Source organism: Mobula hypostoma, chromosome 29, assembly GCF_963921235.1.
Source record: "Mobula hypostoma chromosome 29, sMobHyp1.1, whole genome shotgun sequence".
Lineage (NCBI taxonomy): Eukaryota > Metazoa > Chordata > Chondrichthyes > Myliobatiformes > Myliobatidae > Mobula > Mobula hypostoma.
In genome coordinates, this window is record NC_086125.1 from 29,188,091 (window position 1) to 29,209,618 (window position 21,528).

General features: G+C 43.9%; 1 protein-coding gene across 4 annotated transcripts in view; it reads right to left on the minus strand.

Annotated features, from left to right (window-relative positions):
• The window catches only part of zgc:158403 (tetratricopeptide repeat protein 39A), a 123,141-nt gene that overhangs the window by 45,678 nt on the left and 55,935 nt on the right, over nt 1-21,528 (minus strand). For all 4 annotated transcript variants that reach the window (XM_063035937.1, XM_063035936.1, XM_063035935.1 and 1 more), the window contains exons 4-8: nt 15,800-15,876; nt 11,844-11,911; nt 9,771-9,835; nt 5,153-5,252; nt 4,347-4,412 (exon numbers count right to left, since the gene is read on the minus strand). In XM_063035937.1, coding sequence (XP_062892007.1) covers nt 4,347-4,412; nt 5,153-5,252; nt 9,771-9,835; nt 11,844-11,911; nt 15,800-15,876 — 376 coding nt within the window. The remainder of the gene's footprint in view (nt 1-4,346; nt 4,413-5,152; nt 5,253-9,770; nt 9,836-11,843; nt 11,912-15,799; nt 15,877-21,528) is intronic.

Genomic DNA, 21,528 nt, shown 5'->3' on the forward strand with positions numbered 1-21,528 from the left:
CATGCTCTCTTCTCGCTACTGCCATCAAGAGAGAGATGTCGGATCCCTAGGTTCCACACCACCCAGTTCAGGAACAATTATTACTTTTCAATCATCAGGCTCCTGAACCAGTGTGGATAACTTCACTCTCCTCAGCACTGAACTGATTCCGCAAACTAGGGACTCACTTGCAAGGCCTCTACAAACCATGTTCTCAATATTATTCTTTTATTTGTACATTTTGTCTTCTTTTGCACATTGGTTGTTTGTCTGGACTTGGGGAGAGAGATCCTCACCCTTCATAGTTCAGAGTAAGGCAAACCCCTGGTCACAGTTGGAGGCTCAGGAATAGGACGCTGGCCGAGTCCCATTAGGTCTCCACCTCTAACAACTTCTGTATTCAATCCAATATCTACCTGGTGATTCCCCGTTCAATCTGTTACTAAAGGTGTACGTGGTCTCTGAGTGAAAGCCACCAGCAGCATTCTTGTCCGTTTTCAAGGGTGGAGGGTATGATCAGGTGTAAAATAGAAATCCAACCCAAGGCCATAACATTTTCCACACACAACTCAATCATCCACATAAACTCAATGCCCTCCCACAAACTGTAAACAATCAAGAACCAGAGAACACAGATACAGTCACCCGTCCTGAACCAGGTAAAGTATTGAAGGCTGGGTCAAACTGAATCTGATACATACATTCAGTGGCCACTTTATTATGTGCAGGAGGTATCTAATAAAGTGACCTCTGGGTTTTCCGTGATTTTCTGTTGCTGTAGCCCATCCATTTCAAGGTTCAACATGTTGTGCATTCAGAGATACTCTTCTGCACACTGCTGTTGTAACACATGATTATTTGAGTTACTGTCACCTTCTTGTCTGCTTAAACCAGTGTGGTCATTCTCTTCTGACTTGTTTCATTTACAAGGCATTTTCACCCACAGAACTGTGGCTCTGTGGATTTTTTGTTTTGTTTTTTGTGCCATCTCTGTAAACTCTAGAGACTGTTGTGGATGACAATCCCAGGAGATCAGCAGTTTCTGAGATACTCAAACCACCCTGTCTGGCACCAACAATCATTCCACAGTCAAAGTCACTTAGATCATGTTTGGTCTGAACCACAACTGAACCTCTTGACCATGTCTGCATGCTTTTACTTATGTATTGAGCTATTGCCATGGAATTGGCTGATTAGATATTTTCATTACTGATCAGTTGTATTGGTGCACCTAATAAAGTTGGAACTGAGTGTAAAGCTGGGCCCTTTCATGTTGGACATCCTTGAACCCTTACAATATCCCTCAACTGTGAGTCCAAATACAAACTGGAACCTCAACACTCCTCTACCCTCTCCCTAACTGAAAGCTTTCTCTAATAATTTTTAATCCACTTTAAACTTGAGAGAGGTGTACAAGATGAAAAGAGGCATGGATTGAGTGGGCAAACAGAGATATCCCCCACCCTCACCCCAGGGTGGAAATGGATAATGCGAGGCAGCATCATTTTAGGGTGATTGGAGGAAAGTAGAGGCAGATGCTAGGGGGATAAAACACAGAGTATGGTGGGTGCACAGACTACTATGGGGATTGGCGGTAGAGGCAGAAACATTAGGGGCACTATTAAACTCTTAGATAGGCTCATGAATAATGGAAAAACGGAGGGCTACGTAGGAGGGAACAGTTAGCTAAAAGGTCAGCACAACATCGGGGCCTGTAGTGTTCTATTTTCTATATTCTTAATTTCCGCCAAAAAACAATTCACCTTTCAATTAGTACAGCATCTGTCCTTAAAACTTTTTAAACCTGAAATGATTCATCAAAGCCACTTATGGCTTTGGTAAACATCCCAAGTTTCTGGCCAACCTTCGTTGTCACCAATTTACTGGACAAAGAATATTATCCTTTACTAATTAACCTCTCAAACCTTTTCATAATAGATCAAAGCACACATCAAGTACTCATTTTGTACAGAAAAGATGTGCTCAAGAGTGCCAGATGCATTTATCTTTGAATTATTTATTATACATTAATTAGGCAGGGAAATAATGATTCCGGCTAATTGACAGAGAAGGTGACATGACCAGTTTCACACTAGTAATTTGTCTAATTAAATTCAGACAGAGTACAGACCCATCGTAGGCTGAACTCACAGAATGATACAAAACAGAAAGCAGCCAAGTGACACATTGTGTTTCTTCTGTTCTGTCTTAAGTGTCACCTCATTAATCCTTTGCAGAACCTTTTCACAGTAGCCTGACAAATCCTTCCTTTCCAACAGTTTAGCCTTTACCGAAGTCACCACTGAATCCGCTTCCACCACCTGGGCATTACAAATCTAACACTCTGTACTAACTCACTTCTCACCTTCTGGTCCTTCTGCTCATGATCTTAAGAGAAATCCATTCCTGCCAACATGTCCTCTCACAGCCTACCAACTGGGGCGCATTGGCCGGTGGGATAAGTGGCCCAGTTTTGGAGGGTGACAGAGGAGCATCCCTCTGCATTGTGCAAAGATGTAAGAGGCTCCTCACAGCAGGAAGCAAGCTATTTCAGATCAAGTCCACACAACCTCTGAGGGCTACCCCACTGTCACAAGCACGTCCCTATAACCAATATTCTCCACTCTTCCATCAACTCCCCACAGTATTGTAGCAATTAGTACAACTCTTTACAGCACCTGCTGTAGATAGGAGTTCAATTCCCACTGCTGTCTGTAAGGAGTTTGTATGTTCTCACCATGACTGTGTGCATTTCCCCCAGATGCTCCAGTTTCCTCCCACATTTCAAAGGCATATGGTTAGGGTTAGTGAGTTCTGGGAATGCTATGTTGGCACTGGGAGTGTGGTGACACTTGCAGGCTGCGAGCACAATCCTCACTGATTAGATTTGACGTAAACATCACATATTACTCTATGTTTTCCTGATGGTGTTACTGAAGGTGAGTGACAGCTTACTGATAGTTCGAAAGGCAAGAAATTCTACTGAAAACATTATAATAACATTTTTTCTGAAGTATATTGTGGTAAACTATCAGCACAAACAATGAAGAGGTGAGCGAAGGTGGAGTGAATTCGAGGGATGAGTGGAGCTGGTGTGTTGCTTAATAGATGGAGTTGGAGTGAGCAACTCAGAGACGAGGAGTCAAAGCCGAAGAGTGTCAATGTCTATCCAACTAAATCCAGGTGTGAGGCTGGATCGCTCCAAGTGCCGAGGTCAGGAATGGCTTTGGGCTAGGTGACCAGGTCTAGGCCCAGAGTGAATCGTTGGGCAGCGTGGTCTAGGTCCAGAGCCTTTCACTGCAGTGGGGCCCGGGTCCGAACACAAGGCACGATCCACTGTTTGACCAATTTAAATGCCGGCCCAGATAGACTGGAGTCGGAAGGAGTCGGAACCAGAGGAGAAAGTCAGGCCAATTTTGTTCACTATCCCCCAACGTTCACTTCTCTCTCCACAATGCTGAGGCTGTGAGACTGCCCCGGCTGCTGTGCTTCGTGTCTGCGAGCGTCGCAGTGATTCACCCTGCTAATACGACAAACTGAGGCCTTTGGGCCTACTCCAGGCCACTCTGGGGGGGGGGGGATTCGGATCTAAGGACTCAATTTGATTCAGAGTGCTGTGCTCACTTCTATTGTTGGCATGATTTGCGTTTTTTTCTCTTTCTCTGTGCATTGCAATTTTTTTTAAATTGGATTCTTTCAGGTTTCTTGTTTTGCTGCTGCCTGTAAGAAGACATAACTCAAGTTTGCATAATTTATACATTTTTTGATAATAAATGTACTTTAATCTTGATCTTTGGCGTTTTGATATATATGTGACAAATAAAGCTAATTTTTTAATCCCAGATTCGACCACTCACTTACATTATAGGGGCAACTAACAGCAGCCAAGCTAACCTACATATCCACCTGCCTTTAGGATGCAGGAGAAAACGGGAGCAACTGAGGGAAGTACACGCAGTCACAAGGACGTGCAAACTCCACAAAGGCAGCACCCAAAGCCAGGGTCATTGGAGGTTAAAGGCAGCGGTTCTATCATCAGCACAAGAGATTGTGCAGATGCTGGAAAGCTTGAGCCACACAGAAAAAGTGCTGAAGGAACTCAGCACATCAGGCAGCTTCTAGGGAGGAAGTTAAACAGTCAATGTTTCAGGACAAGTTCTGATGAGGGGTCTCAACCCGAAAACATCAACTGCTTATTCCCCTCCATAGATGCTGCCTGACTTGCCAGATTCCTCCAACATTTTATGCATATTGCTCCATCATTTGCACCACAGGACCATCCTCAGAAATAATAATTGCCTGATCTTGACATTAGTTTTAAATAGTCCTTTCCTTCCATGGTAAAAAGCAGACGATCTCATCCCCACCTTGTCCCCAGAGAAGCCAGCAAACTCCAACAGTTTCAGGATCCGTGTTGGAAACATTGACAGAGCCTATGGATCAAACAAAAGGCAAGTCAATCAAGCTGCAAAGCCCAGTAAATTCCCAAACCCCAACAGAAAACACCGCATGGTATTCCAGACTTTGGGAACAGCTATCTCAAAAACAGATTGTTAAATAGCTTCGCTCCATCTGCCACAAAAGGTGGGCTTTGTTCTTCTCTCGCTGTTAGTTCCTACAGCTTTTCAGATCAGTGACTATAGCTTCCCCCACACCCACTGGTGAAGCAGCTGGAGCCACTTCCCAACAAGACAGCATCTTGGAGAAAGCACCAGATATTCGGAACCTCACTGCATCTGCTCACATTCCACAGTATTGCCTCCAGCATCGACCTCGAACCCTCAGCCTCCCAGCCAAGAGCAAGAGCTCTCCCATCCTCCATCTCATCCCATCCAAGTCTGTGAACCTCAGGGTCCACTGGGCAAGTGGAAGCCCTATGTTTGTGAGTCCGAGTCCCCTAGAGGCTGGAGGTTCAAGATGTCCTCTCCTGGAGTTGGAGAATTGTGATGTGGTGGGTGGGTGGGAGAGAGGGAGGAACGGTCCTTGCTTTGTCGCTAGTCTTCTAGTTTGTTGTGTTCTGTGTTCCGCTGAGCATTGTGGGCACGCTATGTTGGCGGTGGAATGTGTGGCGACATTTGCGGGCTGCCCCCAGTGATGCATTTCACTATTCGTTTCGGTGTATGTGTAATAAATAAATCTGAATCTTGAATCTCTGTGAAGGTTTTACACTTACCAGGTTAAACGCCCCAATTCCCAAGGAAACACCTCCTTCCAAATGGGGGTGATTGGGACCTTTGCTGCATAGGTTTGACTGCAGGAAGTTATGGAGATCTCTGTCAAGAACAAAGGAAAAACCGATATTGTTAGACAAAGGACACCAAGAGGGAACAGAATCTCAAACCACCAAAACCAAAGGCCGCATAGTCAGGCTTCCATGGAGAATAAGCCTAATCAGGCAATGTCTGGGAATGAAACGTGGGGTTAGGGTAGACAGAGTTAATGCTATGACACCGTATTCTTTCATCTTGCTGAACAGGCCAATATTTATCACCTACAGTAACTGCCCTTGGTTATGAGGACTGCTGAGAGAATCATCATGGTCTCTCTCCCTCCCTGCCCCCATCCAGGACATACACTGCGATTGCAGTGCCCTCAACATTGTCAGCCTGAACGCCCTATCACCCAGTGCACATTATTTACGACAGCACCAGCAATAGTGTATGGTTGGATATTTAACTATGTGTAGTATATAGTTAGAGCCAAAGTAGTAACAAGTGTAGGCAGGATGGTAGTTAAGGCAGTGGAATGCCCCTTCTGTAGGATGTGGGATTGCAGGGTACCTAACAGTCTCCCTGAAGACTACATCAGCAGAAACTGCACCAACTTTAGCTCTTGACTGACAAGGTCAAGGAACTGGAGCTGGGGCTGGATGTACTCAGTACCATCTGGGAGGATGAAACTTTTACTGAGGTGGTCACACCTACGCTGCAGGTTTTAGATGGGTGACCACCGGGAGGAGTAAAGGGGATTAAGAAGTCAGCGCAGGGTTCCCCTGTGGCCATTCCCCACAGCAACAAGTACACTCCTTTGGACACTGCTGCGAGGGATGAACTGTCAGGGCACAGCAATAGCAGCCAGGCCAGTGACACTGCAGCCACCTCTGAGGCTCAGAGGGGAAGGGTAAATTCAAGTAGTGCAGCAGTGATAGGAAACTAGGGTACGGACAGGAGATTCTGCGGCCATGAAAAAGATGCCAGGATGCCCTCCAGGTGCAAAGGATGTCTCAGAGCAGTTGCAGAATATGCTCAAGAGGGAGTGCGTTTTCAGCCAGCGGTCGTGATGCACATTGGTACCAATAACACAGGAGGAAAGGGGGTATAGGGAGTTTAGGGAAGAGGCTGAAGAACAGGATCTCCGACGTTGTCATATTGGGATTCCTCCCAGTGCCGCATGCTAGTCAGGGCAGGAATAAAACAATACTACAGATGAATGTGTGGCTGAAGACCTGGTGCAGGGAGCAGGGTTTCAGATCTCTGGATCATTGGGATCTCTTCTGGGAAAGGTATAACCTATAAAAAAATGATGGGTTACACCTGAACCTGAGGGGGACCAATACCCCCTAGTAGACAGCTCTGGACAGGTTTACTAGAACTGTTGATTTGGCCGGGGGATAGGGCTGAAGATGGGGCTGTTGGTATACAAGTGTAATGAGACTGTGAGGAAGAACGGGCAGATGACAGGACAAAATTACAGTCAGTGGGGATGGTTTGAAGTGTAACATGGGGTCAAAATTGAAAAAGGTGATGAATACAGGATTGAAGGTGTCATTTTGAATGCATGCAATATACGGAATAATATAATGATCTTGTGGTGCAGTTAGAGATTAGCAGGTATGATGTTGTGGACATCACAGAGACATGGCTGAGTGAAGATCATGGTAGGGAGCTTAACATCCCAAGGATGCACGTTGTATCGAAAGGACAGGCAAGTAGGCAAAGGGGGCAGGGCGACTCTGTTAGTAAAAAATTAAATTAAATTCTTAGAAAGAGGTGACATAGGCTCGAAAGATGTAGAGTCCTTGTGGATACAGGTAAGAAACTGTAAAGGTAAAAAGATCCCGATTGTAATTGTGTAAAGGCCTCTGAACAGTAGCCAGGATGTGATGTGGGATATAAATTACAACAGAGGATGGAAAAGCCATGTTAGAAGGGGTAATGTTACCACAGATTTGATTAGGGTCCTGAAGGTAAGAGAACTGTAAGGAGGCAATGATCGTAATATGATCAAATTCATCCTGCAGTTTAAATAGGAGAAGATAAAGTCAATTGTATCAGTATTATAGTGGAGTAAGTTACAGAGGCTTGAGAGAGGAGCTGACCGAAGTTGACTGGAAGAGGACACTAGCAGGAATGACAGCAGAACAGCATTGGCTGGAGGTTCCGGGGCAATTCGGAAAGAGCAGGATAAATGCATCTCAAAGGTGAAGAATATTCTAAAGGCAGGATGCAGCAACTGTGTCTGACAAGGAAAGCCAAAGACAACATAAAAGGAAAATGGAGGCCAGATAACATTCAAAAATTAGTGGGAAGCTTTTATAAACCAACAGAAGGCAACTAAAAAAACCATAAGGAGAGCAAAGATTAAATATGAAGGTAGGCTAGCCAATATTATAAAAAAGTATACCAAATGTTTTCTCTGATATAAAAAGAGTGAAATAGAAGCAAGAGTGGATATTGAACTGCTGGAAAATGACACAGGAGATTGATGATGTACAAAGTAGAGGAGGAACTTAATAAGTGTTTTGTGTCATTCTTCACTGTAGAAGACACTAGCAGTATGCCAGAAGTCTGAGTGTGTCGGGGGGAGAAGTAGGTGTGGTTGCGATTATTCAGGAGAAGTTAAAAGGTCTAAAGGTAGATAAGTCACCTGGGCCAGGTGGACCAGAGTACTGAAAGAAGTAGCTGAAGAGATTGTGGAGGCATTAGTAATGATCATTCAAGAATCACTAGATTCTGGACTGGATCCAGAGGACTGGAAAATTGCAAACACAACTCCACTCTTTAAGAAGGGAGGGAGGTAGAAGAAAGGAAATTATAGGCCAGTTAGCCTGATTTCAGTGGTTGGGAAGCTGTTGAAGTCCATTATTAAGGATGAGGTTTCAGGCTTCTTGGAGACACATGATAAAATAGGCCAAGGTCAGCATGGTTTCCTTAGAGGGAAATCTTACCTGACAAACCTGTTGAAAATAACAGGCAGAATAGACAAATAAAGTCAGTGTATATTGTTTACTTGGATTATCAGGCGGCCTTTGACAAGGTGCTACACATGAGGCTGCTTAACAAGCTAAAGAGTCCATGGTATTCAGGTTCAAGTTTAATTAGCATTCAACTAAACGTGATTACAGCCAAACAAAATGGCATTCCTCTGGAGCCAAGGTGCAATACAAAGCACAAGGAACACACAGCACATTCAAGATAGCAAGCAAACGCAGTCACAGAAAAAAAATACATCGGTAGCCCAAGTCCCTGAGTGACACGCCCCCGAAAATGATAGTGCAGTTCCCCTCAGTCCGCATGCCAATGCACATACGCACACAATCCAGCTTGTCATTCTACCAAGTGAACACTGGAGGGTAGCACCAATGGGAGGCCAGCCCACAACCGAGCATGGATACCACGCTACACTGCCCCCGGCGTCTCCTCTCCTGCACCGGAGCAGTAGGCAAGCCCATGGCTTGCGGCCTATTCCTCACTATAACTGAGTCAACACAACTCTCCTGCCATCAGTCACACCAACATTAAGGAAACAGGCCCGCAGCATCTTACCTTATCAATGTCCAACACAGAAACATCCAAGACAACCACCTGCATTACAGGAAAGATACTAGCATGGATAGGAAATTGGCTGATTTGCGGGAGGCAAAGAGTGGTAATAAAGAGGGCTGTAGGTGACAAGTGGTGTAGTGTTAGGGGTCAGCATTGGGACCGCTTCCTTTCACGTTATACGTCAAGGATTTCAATGATGTAATGATGGCTTTGTGGCCAAGTTTACAAACAATACAAAGATAGGAAGAGAAGCAAGTGGTTTTGAGGAAGCAGGGAGTCTTCAGAAGGACTTAGACAGATTGGGAGAATGGGCAAAGAAATGGCAGATGGAATATAATGTAGGAAAGTGTATGGTTATGCATTTTGGTAGAAGGAATAAAGGCAGACTATTTTCTAAACAAGGAGAAAATTCAAAAATCAGAGGTGCAAATGGAGTTGTGTAGGATTCCCTAAAGGTGAACTTGTAGGCTGAGTTGGTGGTAGGAAAAGCAAATGCAATTTTAGCACGTATTTTGTGAGGACTAGAATATGAGAGCAAAGACGTAATGCTGAAGCTTTATGAAGCATTGGTCAAACCGCAGAGTACTGAGAGTAATTTTACGCCCCTTATCTAAGAACAGATGAGCTGGTATTGGAGGGGGTCCAGAGGAGGTTCTCGAGACAGACTCCAAAAATGAAAGTTTCAACGTATGTGGAGAGTTTGATAGCTCCAGGCCTGTACCGCTGGAGTTCAGAAGAACAAGGTGGGATCTCATTGAAACCTATTGAATACTGAAAATCCTAGTTAGAGTGGATATGGAGAGGATGTTTCCTACAGTGGGTGAGTCTAGGACCAGAGGGCACAGCCTCAGGATAGGGGAATGTCCATTTAGAACATAAATAAGGAGAAATTTCTTTAGCCAGGGGGTGGTGAACCTGTGGAATTCATTGCCACAGTTAATGAGAGGAAGGGAGGCAAGACCTTTAGGAATGGAAAAAGCAGAGAGAATATTATGTAAAATAAAATTAATGAAGATCTTAACTCACTTGTAAATGATGAAGCTGTTCCTGACTTTAATCCCACCCTTGATAAAACTGACCATGTTCTCATCCTGAAAACGGAAAGAACATGTCAGACAAGTTGATATTTTATCTATATAATTTTGTTTTATTTTCAAGCACTTCCTGTTGAGACAAGCATTTAAAGATAAAAGGTTATAAATATAAAGATGAGATTCACATGTACATCAAAACAGAGTGAAATGTGGGGTTTATGTCACCCAAATCACTGAGGATTCTAGTCCGTGCCGAACTCCTAATCTCACCTAGTCCCGCCGACCTGCACTCGGTCCATAACCCTCCATTCCCTTCCTGTCCATATAGCTATCCAACTTAACTTTAAATGACAAGATTGAGCCTGCCTCAACCACTTCTGCTGGAAGCTCGTTCCACACAGCCACCACTCTCTGAGTGAAGAAGATCCTCCTCAAGGTTTTAGACATCATGCCGAATCTACACAACCTCCTAAGGAAGTAGAGACAGTGCCGTGCTTTCTTTGTAATTGCACTTATGTGCAGGGCCCGGGACAGGTCCTCCAAAATAAAAAGACCGAGGAATTTTAAGTTGCTGACCTTCTCCACCTCTGATGAGGACTGGCTCATGGGCCTCTGGTTTCCTGCTCCTTGGTCTTACTGACATTGAGTAAAAGGTTGATGTTATGGCACCACTCAGCTAGGTTTTTAATCTCCCTCCTATATGCTGATTCATCACCATCTTTGATTCGGTCTACGACAGTGGTGTCATCAGGAAACTTAGGTATGGCATTGGAGTTGTGCTTGGCCACACAGTCATAAGTGTAAGCTGTCATAAGTTTGCACCAGGGATCAGGGTTTAATCCCCACCCCTGCCTACGTTGACCTGTGACCACACGAGTTTCCTCTGGGTGTTCCAGTTTCCTCCCACCTTCCAAAGATGCACGGGTTAGTAAGTTAATCGGTTACATGAGTGTAATGGACTCATAGGGCTGGAAGGCCCTGTTACTGTGCAGTGTCGATAAATAAATTTAAAAATGAATAAATAAATCTCCAGCACGATCCAAGACAGGAGCATTGAAGGTCCCAGCAGGGCGAGTGGTCATACTGAGTATTACTACATATTCACTTGAGACAACTGTACAATCACCAAATATATTGCAAAACAAAACACTCTCATCAACCAATGTATTCGCAAATTGTTTCTGGTTGAATCTTTGACTCCTGGTAACAGGGCCAATATGCCATCAGAGGTACACGTTAGCCACGTGAATGACTCGACAGCCACAGCTTTTAAACCACAGCTACGCACGGTCATTCAGTGAGACCTGCCACAGGTCAGGGGTTACAGCCATTGCAGGGAAATTGCAGCACAGTGCTTCAAACCCTTCCTTCTTGTCAAAAGCACCCAGCTCTGAGTGAGTAGTGATAATCTTGTATTTACAAACCTGCATTTTTAAAACCTCTTTCACAGTTTCATCACATCCACAGTGAACATACAGCCCATTAAATACTCATGGAGTACGCTCATCGTTAAACTTTCTGATTCAGAATCAGGTTTATTATCACTGACATACTATAACCATATAGGTCGTGAAATGTCATATTTTTGGCAGCAGTATCGTACAAGACATTAAATAGTTACTAAGTTATGATAATTACCAATAACTACTAAATAATTAAATAATAAATTAAATGACCTGTTCAGAAATCTGATGGCAGAGTGGAAGAAGCTGTTTCTAAAACATTGAGTATGTGTCTTCAGGCTCCTGTACCTTTTCTGTGATGGTAATAATGAGCCAGACGATGAGAGTCCTTAATGATGGATAACTTGTGTTCAACGAGGTGGATATGTTGCATGGGAAGACCTCATGAGAGCTACATGAAAACAACCGGAATCTGCATTTTTCTTGCATGGCATGGTTGGGGGGGTGGGGGGGGGGGGGCCATATTGATTTGCCCTCATTTCCCACATATAGTGCTGAGGTATACTTTATGTCAAACAAGAGGGCAGATAGTGCTCTTTAAGCAGATGACAGTTCAGTGCACAGACCACGCTACTGATCTAGTAATGACTACCCACACCTACCTGCAAGAACGTTAAGGCAGCTCTCTGTAGGAGACACTCAGCGTAACAGACCTCTGCATGGACCTCCTCTGAAAAAAAACAAACCAGAACATCCAAACAAAAACTGACATCCGCATTTACATTGTAAGTACATAATTTGTTTACTCAGTAAAAGTCTTGTATCTATGTAGCACTATTCAGGATGCTCTCAATCAATAAAGTGCTCCCAAGCTGTAGAAAAGGGAGAAAAAGTGGACGAGGCTGCAAATATCCCAAAGACAGCTCTCACAAGACACAGAATAATAGTGTTTCTGTAATGCTAAATGTGGGATAACTATGGGCCAGGAAACCAGGATATAGTCATAGAGTCTCATAGAATGCTCAACTCATCCACTCAACTCAGAGAGCTAGCCACATCTAAACCTCTCCTAGCTGCATATCGAGGATGTCACTGATGCGTCCACCTCATCCACCATTTCCGGCAGCTCACTCCACATATGCACCTTCCTTTACATGTAGAAGCTGTCCCTGAGGTGCCCTTTAATCTCTCATCTCTGATCCTTAACCCATACCTTCTTGTTCATAGCACACCCCTACAAGGGAAAAAGACTGTTTTCTCTCTGTCTATGTATCTCATCATTGTCTATACCTCTAGATAATCATCCATCAATCTCCTACATGGGGCTGGGGGGTGGGGTGTGGACGGGGGAGATAAAGTCCTAACCTATGCAACCTCTTCTTGTAGGTTAGGATATAGGCCTACTTGAGGAAAAGATCGTACAAGCTGAGGAAACAGACAAAGCCTCGTATAAACCCCTCTGATACTTTCCGAGTCCTGCACGCATGTCAGCTTGGCTCAGTACTTCTCGAAGTGGGACCTGAACCCGTTTTCCAACACAGGGGGCTGTGTTAACAACATCAGCACAACAAGAAAATCAGGAGTTCCAAACTAATGGCAATTTCAGAGTTGTTATGCCCTGATCTAACACTTCAACAACAAAAAGCAAATCAAGCATAATACACTCAAAATGCTGGAGAAACTCAGCAGGTCAGGCAGCATCTATGGAGATGAATAAAGAGTTGATGGTTTCAAGGCAAAAGCCTACATCAGGACAAGCTTTAGTTAAAATATAAAAACATCACAGAAATTTGTTTCCAAGAGGAGGTAGGGTGTTACCATTTGGTCCATGCTGATTTTAATGAAGGAACTGTAATGAAGGCACGTGGCCAAGTGGTTAAGGCGTTTATCTAGTGATTTGAAGGTCGCTAGTTCGAGTCTTGGCTGAGGCAGCACTTGTGTCCTTGAGCAAGGCACTTAAACACACATTGCTCTGCGACGACACCAGTGCCAAGCTGTATGGATCCTAATGCCCTTCCCTTGGACAACGTCGGTGGCGTGGAGAGGGGAGACTTTCAGCATGGGCAACTGCTGGTCTTCCATACAACCTCGCCCATGCCTGTACCCTGGAAACCTTCCAAGGCGCAAATCCATGGTCTCATGAGACTAACGGATGCCTATATATGTGATTAACTTTAACACACCTCAGTTGGAGTGCTTGCTTGAGCATAAAGCCACTGTCTGGCTGCCTGCAAGAGGATGTGTAAGCATTTAATGATACACAACTGATTTTAAACTGCAGCTCAGAAAGGAGAGGGCATCAAAAATAATCAGCTCCGTTCCAGGTTTGAAAGAAGTTAAACAGGGAGGAGAGGTTCTGAGAACAAAGCTCACAGTCCACTAAGTACAAATGCTCAAGGAATCCTCTCGTCAGATGATTAAATAAATGAGATGGGGTGAGGAGAAACTCTCCTAAGGAGATCAGACACCTTCACAAGGGCCAGAGCAGATCTGGTACTGCCCCCAATGGCTGTTGTGTCTGGAGCAAGGAGCAGGTTAACATGGTGGGGGAGAGGAAGCAATTGAAAACATCTAATCTGAGGATTATTAATTCCTGTTAAAGTTTTCACTGCATACAAACTGGAGATTTTGCCCAAATCCTAAACTCAAGAGATTCTGTAGATGTTGGAAATCCAGAGCAACAGGGCACAAGATGCTGGAGGAACTCAGCAGGTTAGGCAGCATCTACAGAGAGGAACAAAAACTTGTTGTTTTGGGCTGAGACCCTTCCTCAGGACTGGATGGGAAGGGAGAAGAAGCCAGAATAAGAACCTGGGGAGGAGGGGAAGGAGTACAAGCTGGCAGGTGATAGGTGAGACCAGGTGAGGGGGAAGACAGATGAGTGTGGGAAGGAGGATGGGAGGGGATAGGTGAAAGTGGTAAGGATCTATCTCAACCTTTGTCCTCTCCCCTGAGTAATGTTTCCATGAGTTCTTTCTCCCTCAGTTTCTTCTACAAGTAGCTGAGCTTTCAGAGGGGTACAGTAACCCCCCCCCCCCACCTTGTTCTTGTTATAATCTTCTCCATGCATTTTTGGTTTCACTGGTCCAAAGCACATTTATCATGTGGAAATACACAGCAGGCATGAATTGGGGAAGATGAGTAAGGGGTTGAATAACTCTTGCATATCTACCCGATCTCAGCTGGCCAGTCAAAGATAGATTGTCGATGGATCTGTAACCAAGAAGGAAGCTCCCAAGAGTACGAGGTGATGGACTATTTGGGTGAAGGTGTCGCTGTACAGACAAGGATCAAGTTCAGCCACAATGCTTCTCACAGCTTGGTGGAGTTGACTGTAGCTACACAAGAGACAAGCGATGCTGGAATCTGCAACAACAGACAATCTGCGAGAGAAACTCGGCAGATCAAGCAGCATCTGTTTGGGGGGGGGGATAGTTGTCGATGTCTTGGATCAAAACCTTGCATCAGGACTGCTGACCCCACAGACATGGCTTACTACCCCTAGCAACGAGTTAGCAACAGGAAAGGACAAACGTTTCAGAACCTAACCTTGGCCATATGAAGGCAAATTTTAAAAAGCCAAAAGCTCAAAGGAGAGGGGTGCAGTTTGCTCAAGAAGTAGCACCAAGAAATACTTAGTGATTACAGGAAGACCTGCCAGATTGGCAACAGACATCGTTCTATGCTCCACCACTTCTGTCCCACACCATCTGGCAGCCTTGCCCTCCATTACCCAAGACCCAGGCTCTAAACTTACTTCAGCTGAACCCCTTCCCTCCTTCCAGGCCTGTCTTAATGTCAACTTCTTCGACCAAGGTTTTGTTCACTGGGTGAATGTCACCTTTGGTGACTTGGATGTCAGACTTTGCTCAACACTGTCCAGTGAAGGGGTTAGGTTGCTTCACTACACTGAAGGTACTAAATTTAACCAAATTTTTGCAAACTTCTATGAATGGCAGAATCATTAATCCACTGAAATTACACCTACATACACCCTGTGGCCACTTTATTGGGTGCAGACTGGAACCTGGTCTGTTCTTCTGCTGCTGTAGCCCATCCATTTCAAGGTTCAACATATGTGTTCAGAGATTCTCTTCTACACACCACTGCTGTAATATTCATGGTTATTTGAGTTACTGTCGCATTCCTGTTAGATTGAAGCAGTCTGGCCATTCTCCTCTGACCTCTCTCATTAATTAGGCATTTTTACCCTGAAAACTGCTCCCACTAGATTTTTTTTTTGGTTTTGCACCATTCTCTGTAAACTCTAGAGACTGTTGTAGGTTAAAATCCCAGGAGTAGTTTCTGAGATACTCAAACTGCCCCATCTGGCACCAATAATCATTCCACATTCAAAATCACTGATAGTACTGTACAAAAGTCTTAGACACGTATATACAGCTAAGGTGCATAAGACTTTAGCGCAGTACTGTAGACCACTCTTCTTCCCCAATCTGATGTTTGGTCTGAACAACAAATGAACCTCTTGGCCACGTCTGCATGATTTTATGCATCGAGTTGCTGCAACATGATTGGCTGATTAGATATTTGCATAATGAGCAGGTGTACCAAATAAAGTGGCCACAGTGTATTCTTCGCACCTCGCGCCAACACAAACCTTCAGTGAAGTGGTCACCAGATGATTTGTTCACAAGACTCGAGAGGGAGCCAACAACAGTGGACTTCTTTCGAAACCTAGTGGAAACAAATGGTCCATTAGGGAGTGTGCAACTTGGGCGATTTTGGCCAGGAAGTGTTCCCACTACAAGCACATAACTGAGAGCCTCTGGGTGGGAAATTGACATTAGTGGGGCTGAAGACTAAAGCAGATGACAAGCAGACTGGCTGAAGATCTTCAGGTGAAGAAAAGAAAGAAGATTTGATGTAAGGTGTTCAAGGTCACATGGGATCCAGGCAGAGAGGAGAAGGAGGAATTGTTCTCCATGGCAAGAAACCAAGGGGACAGGGTTTAAGGTGAGCAGCAGAACTAGAGAATTGAGGAGGAATGATCTCTCTCCTAGCAAGCACTCCCTGTACAGGTGGTGGAAGGAGATTCAAAAACATGGATGGATGCTTAAAGGTTCAGCAAATTGTTGGGCTACAAGGTAAGAGCCCTTGAATGGAGCTAACCAGATTGTTCCCAGAGTTCAATGAGCTGAATGCCCTCTTCTTATGCCGTAACAATCCATGGACTCTTTCCAAAGCAATGATACTCTCAACAGGGCTGAGTGACCTCTCTTGTGCTACAAGGTACATTCTCACTAACAAGGCAACTTAAATTCAGGGAATTAGATAAGGAACATAAAAGATCAGTAATGGCAACCGTGAAACTACTAGACTAAAGCAAACTGTACTAGACATTGGTAGAGCTACATTTGGAGTACTGTGTGCAGTTCATGTCCCCCTGCTGAAGAAAGGATGTCATTAAACCGAAGAGAGTGCAAAAAAAAAGATAGGTTAAGGATAACAACACTACCGGAGAGCCTGAATTACAAAGGGAGGTTGCACAGGCTGTGAATTTTTCTTACCCCTGGAGCACAGGAGGCTGAGGGGTAACTTTATAAAATCATGAGAATAGTTGAGGTGACTAGTGACAAGCTTTTCCCCAGGGTAGAGTGCACAAGTGGAGGGGACAGATTAAAGTGAGAGGGGAAAGTTTTATAGAGGGCCCGAGGGGCAACCTTTCCCACACAGAGGGTGGTGGGTACATGGAATGAGCTATCAGAATAAGTGGTAAAGGTGAGTACAATTACAATATTTAAAAACATTTCGATAGGAAGGGTTTAGAGATACGAGTTAAATGAAAGCAAATGTGTCTAGCTCAGTTTGACAACTTATTCAGCATGGACAAGTTTTATGTGCTGTATAACTCTATAACAGTGGAGTTGCTGTCCTGGTCCAACCACGCCAATGCTATGGCCAAGAAAGCTCACCACCAACTCTAATCCTGCTGTGTTTAGGAACATTTCCTTAGGCAATATGTAAAGGTCACAACTAGAGTGAGTGCAATACTGGATCTCCTCTTAGGGAGCGAGACAGAGCAAGTGACAGAAATGTGTGTAGAGGAATACTTAGGATCTGGTTATATGGATCTAGTGATCCTAAGTTGGGATAATATGTTGCAGTTATACAAGATGTTAGGGAGGCCAAATTTGAAATATTGTGTGCAGTTCCAGTCACCTACTATAGGAATGATATCAAAAAACTTGAAAAAGAGCAGAGGAAATCTATAAGGATATTCCGAGGACTCAAGGAGCTGAGATATAGGGAAAGATTGAACAGGCTAGCACTTTATTTCCTAAAACATAGGAAAATTAGGGGAGATTTGATAGAATTATTAGGATATAAAATAGGGTTAATGCTTGCAGGCTTCTCCCCCTCAATTTGGGTGAGGCTAGAAGTAGCGCTCATAGCGCAAGGCTGGCAAGAGTGTGCAGCAAGCCGCCGGGAAACGTGTTCAGCTGTAACGTTTAACAGGTTTGGATAGGTACATGGATGGGGAGGTTCTGGGGCTATGGAAGTGAGTGTGTATGTTCTCCCTATGAACCACGTGGGTTTCCAGTGGGTGCCCCACTTTCCTCCCAGTCCAAACATGTGATGGTTAGTTGGTTAACTGGCCATCGTAAATTGTCCTGAGATTAGGCTAGGGTTAAACAGGTTGTTTGCTGGGTAGTGAGATTCATTAGGCCAGAAAGGCCTGCCCGACACTGTTGCTCTAAAATAAGTTTTAAGATATTTAAAAAGCTGCTATTACTAAGGAAAAGGTGCTTGGGAAGTTTAAAGATCTGAAGGTCGATAGGTTACCTGGACCAGATGGATTACACCCCAGGGGTCTGAAAGAGAGAGCTGGAGATCTTTTGAGAATTACTAGATTCTGGAATGGCACTGGAGTACTGGAAAATTGCAAATGTCACTCCACTCTTTAAGAATGGAGGGAGACAGGAGAAAGGAAAGGAAGATAGCCAGTTAGCCTGACTTCAGTGGTTATGAAGATGTTGAAGTACACTATTAAGGTTTCCGGATACGTGGAGGCTCATGATAAAATAGGCCAAAGTCAGCATGGTTTCTATAAGAGGAAATCTTGCCTGACAAATCTATTTTTCCAGAAGGCTTTTGACAAAGTACTGCACATGAGACTGCTAAAAAGGATAAGAGCCCATGGTATTACAGGAAAGATACTAGCATAGAGAGAAGATTGGCTGAGGCAAAGTATAGGAATAAAAAGGGCCTCTTCTGGTTGGCTGCCGTTGATTTGAGGTGTCCCACAGTGGTTGGTCTTGACACCACTTCCGTTCATGTTATATAACTTGGATGACAGAATCGATGGCTTTGTGGTGAAGTTTGCAGATGACACAAAAATAGAAGGGGCTGGTAGTGTTGAGGAAGCAGGAAGTCTGCATAAGGTCTTAGACAGATTAGGAAAATGGGCAAAGAAGTGGCAGATGGAATATAGTGTAGGGAAGTGTATTGTCATGCACACTGGTAGAAGGAATAAAGATGCAGACTATATTTTTATTTGGGGAGAAAAATCAAAAATCAGAGGTGCAAAGGGACCTGGGAGTCCTTGTGCAGGATTCCCTACAGGTTAACTTGCAGGTTAAGTCAGTGATAAAGAAGGCAAATGCAATGTTAGCATTCATTTCAAGAGGACTTGAATATAAAAGCAAGGATGTAATGCTGAGGCTTTATCAGGCATGGTTAGACTGCACTTGGGATTATTGTGAGCAGTTTTGAGCCCATTACCTATGTGCTGACATTGGAGAAGATCCAGACGAGGTTCACAAAAACTGATCCCAGGAATGAAAGAGCTAACATATGAGGAGAACTTGATGGCTCTAAGTCTGTACTTGCTGGAGTTTAATAGAGCAAGGGGGGAATCTCATTGAAACCTATCGAATATTGAAAGGCCTAGATAAAGTGGATTTGGAGGGGATGTTTATAATGGTAGACCAGAGGGCACAGCCTCATAACAAAGGGGCATCCATTTAGAACAGGGATGAGGAGGAATTTCTTTAGCCAGAGTGTGGTGAATCTGTGAAATTCATTGCCACAGTTGACTGTGGAGGCCAAGTGAATTTAAAGTGGAAGTGGATAGATTCTTGACTAGTCAGGGTGTCACAAGCTATGAGGAGAAGGGAGAAAAAAAAGGGGGTTGAGAAGGATAATAATTCAGCTTGATGGAATAGAAGGGCAGATTCAATGGCACGAATGGCCTAATTCTGCTCCTATGTCTTATGGTCTAACAGTATGCAAGACAAGCTTTTCAAAACATCTCGATACATATCAATAATAAACCATTTCTAATTCCTTGACTCTAAAAACCTACCTGGTTCAGTCTGAGGGAGAGACTTATCCTACATATGGCTTCAAACCAGTTGATGAGTTTGACTCTTAATTGTCTTCTTGAATGGTAAGAGCAATTTGAGATGGAGAACAGGCACCAGCCTCACCAACATCCCACAATCCAACTGGACCATGGACTTTCAACCCTTCACATCTCACCTCGACTGGTCACAAGTTATACACAAGAGAAATTGAAAAGGTACCGGGAAGACAGAACTATATATCAGTAAAACCAGATTCCCACTTCAGAACATTGACCAGTACACCTTCGGCCGATGATGTTGTGCTGAAATAATTAAATTAGTAGTAAAATGCACAACTATAGTAATCCTTTTTATTAAACAATTGTTCATATTGTCCAATACTCTGCACATCCAGAGGCCTAACTAAGAGCCTCGTGAATGCCTCTCTCTATCTTATTTACCACCACCCATGGCTCTGTGTGTAAATAAACTTGCCCTGCACATCTCCTTTGAACTTACTCCCTCTCACTTTAAATGCACGCACTCTGGTATTAGATATTTCAACCCTGGAAAAAAGATATTGGCTATCTATTCTATCTATGCCTCTCATAATCTCATAAACCTCTATAAGGTCCCCTCTCAGCTTCCAAAGCTCCAAAGAAAACAACCCAAGTTTGTTCAATCTCTCTCTATATTACATGCCCGCTAATCCAGGCAGCATCCTGGTGAACATCATCTGCACTCTCTCCAGAGCCTCCACATTATTCCTGTAATTGAATTAAATGCGATACTTTCCCAGAGTCCCAAACATACCTGCATCATTCTAGAGGGGCTAAAGTCATAAGTGGGTCACTGTGAGACAGAAGCTGTACCTGCTGGGCCAGTGAGGGAGAACAAACAGGAATCCCTATGGAGTCAGCAGAATTGTGCACTCTCTGTGAAACTGACTCGCAATGTCCATGGTTTCTGTAACAGTTCCCAAGGTTGGGATTGAATCTGGCTCTCTGGTACTGGGATCATTTACTGTGATATGATAACATTAGCACAGAACCACTCCTACACTGTCCAGCTAAAGAGAGGTACAGTTTGCACATATATCCAATCCAATCAGTCAGAACCAGAATTATCCAACAGTCACATCAGATTTAAGGTTAAGATTAGCTTTATTTGTCACATGTACATCAAAGCATACATGAAATGTGTTGTTTGCATCAACATAGCATGTGTGCGCCAACATAGCATGTCCACAACTTAATAACTAACCCTAACCCATATTTCATTAGGAGTTTGAAGAGATTTGGTATGTCAACAAATACACTCAAAAACTTCTATAGATGTACCGTGGGGAGCATTCTGACAGGCTGCATCACTGTCTGGTATGGGAGGGGCTGCTGCACAGGACCGAAAGAAGCTACAGAAGGTTATAAATTTAGTCAACTCCATCGTGGGTACCAGCCTACAAAGTACCCAGGTCATATTCAAGGAGCGGTGTCTCAGAAAGGCAGCGTCCATTATTAAGGACCTTCAGCACCCAAGGTATGCCCTTTTCACAAGTGTTACCATCAGGTAGGAGGTACAAGAGACTGAAGGCACACACTCAGCAATTCAGGAACAGCTTCTTCCCTCTGCCATCCGATTCCTAAATGGACATTGAACCCTTGGACACTACCTCACTTTTTAAATATATATTATTTCTGTTTTTTGCATGATTCTTAATCTACTCAATATACATATACTGTAATTGATTTACTTATTTTTTATCATTATTTATTGTTTCTTTTCTTGTATATTATGTCCTACATTGAACTGCTGTTGCTAAATTAACAAATTTCACATCACATGCCGCTGATAATAAAACTGATTCTGATTCTTTGCAATGTGGGAGGAAAGCAGAGCATCCGGAGGAAACCCACACAGTCACACAGTGTCAATGAACGTACAAACTCCTTACAGACAGCGGTGGGAATTGAACCCCCATCACTGATCACTGACACTATAAACTGCGTGCTAACCACCATGCCACGGTGCCAACTTCGGAGTT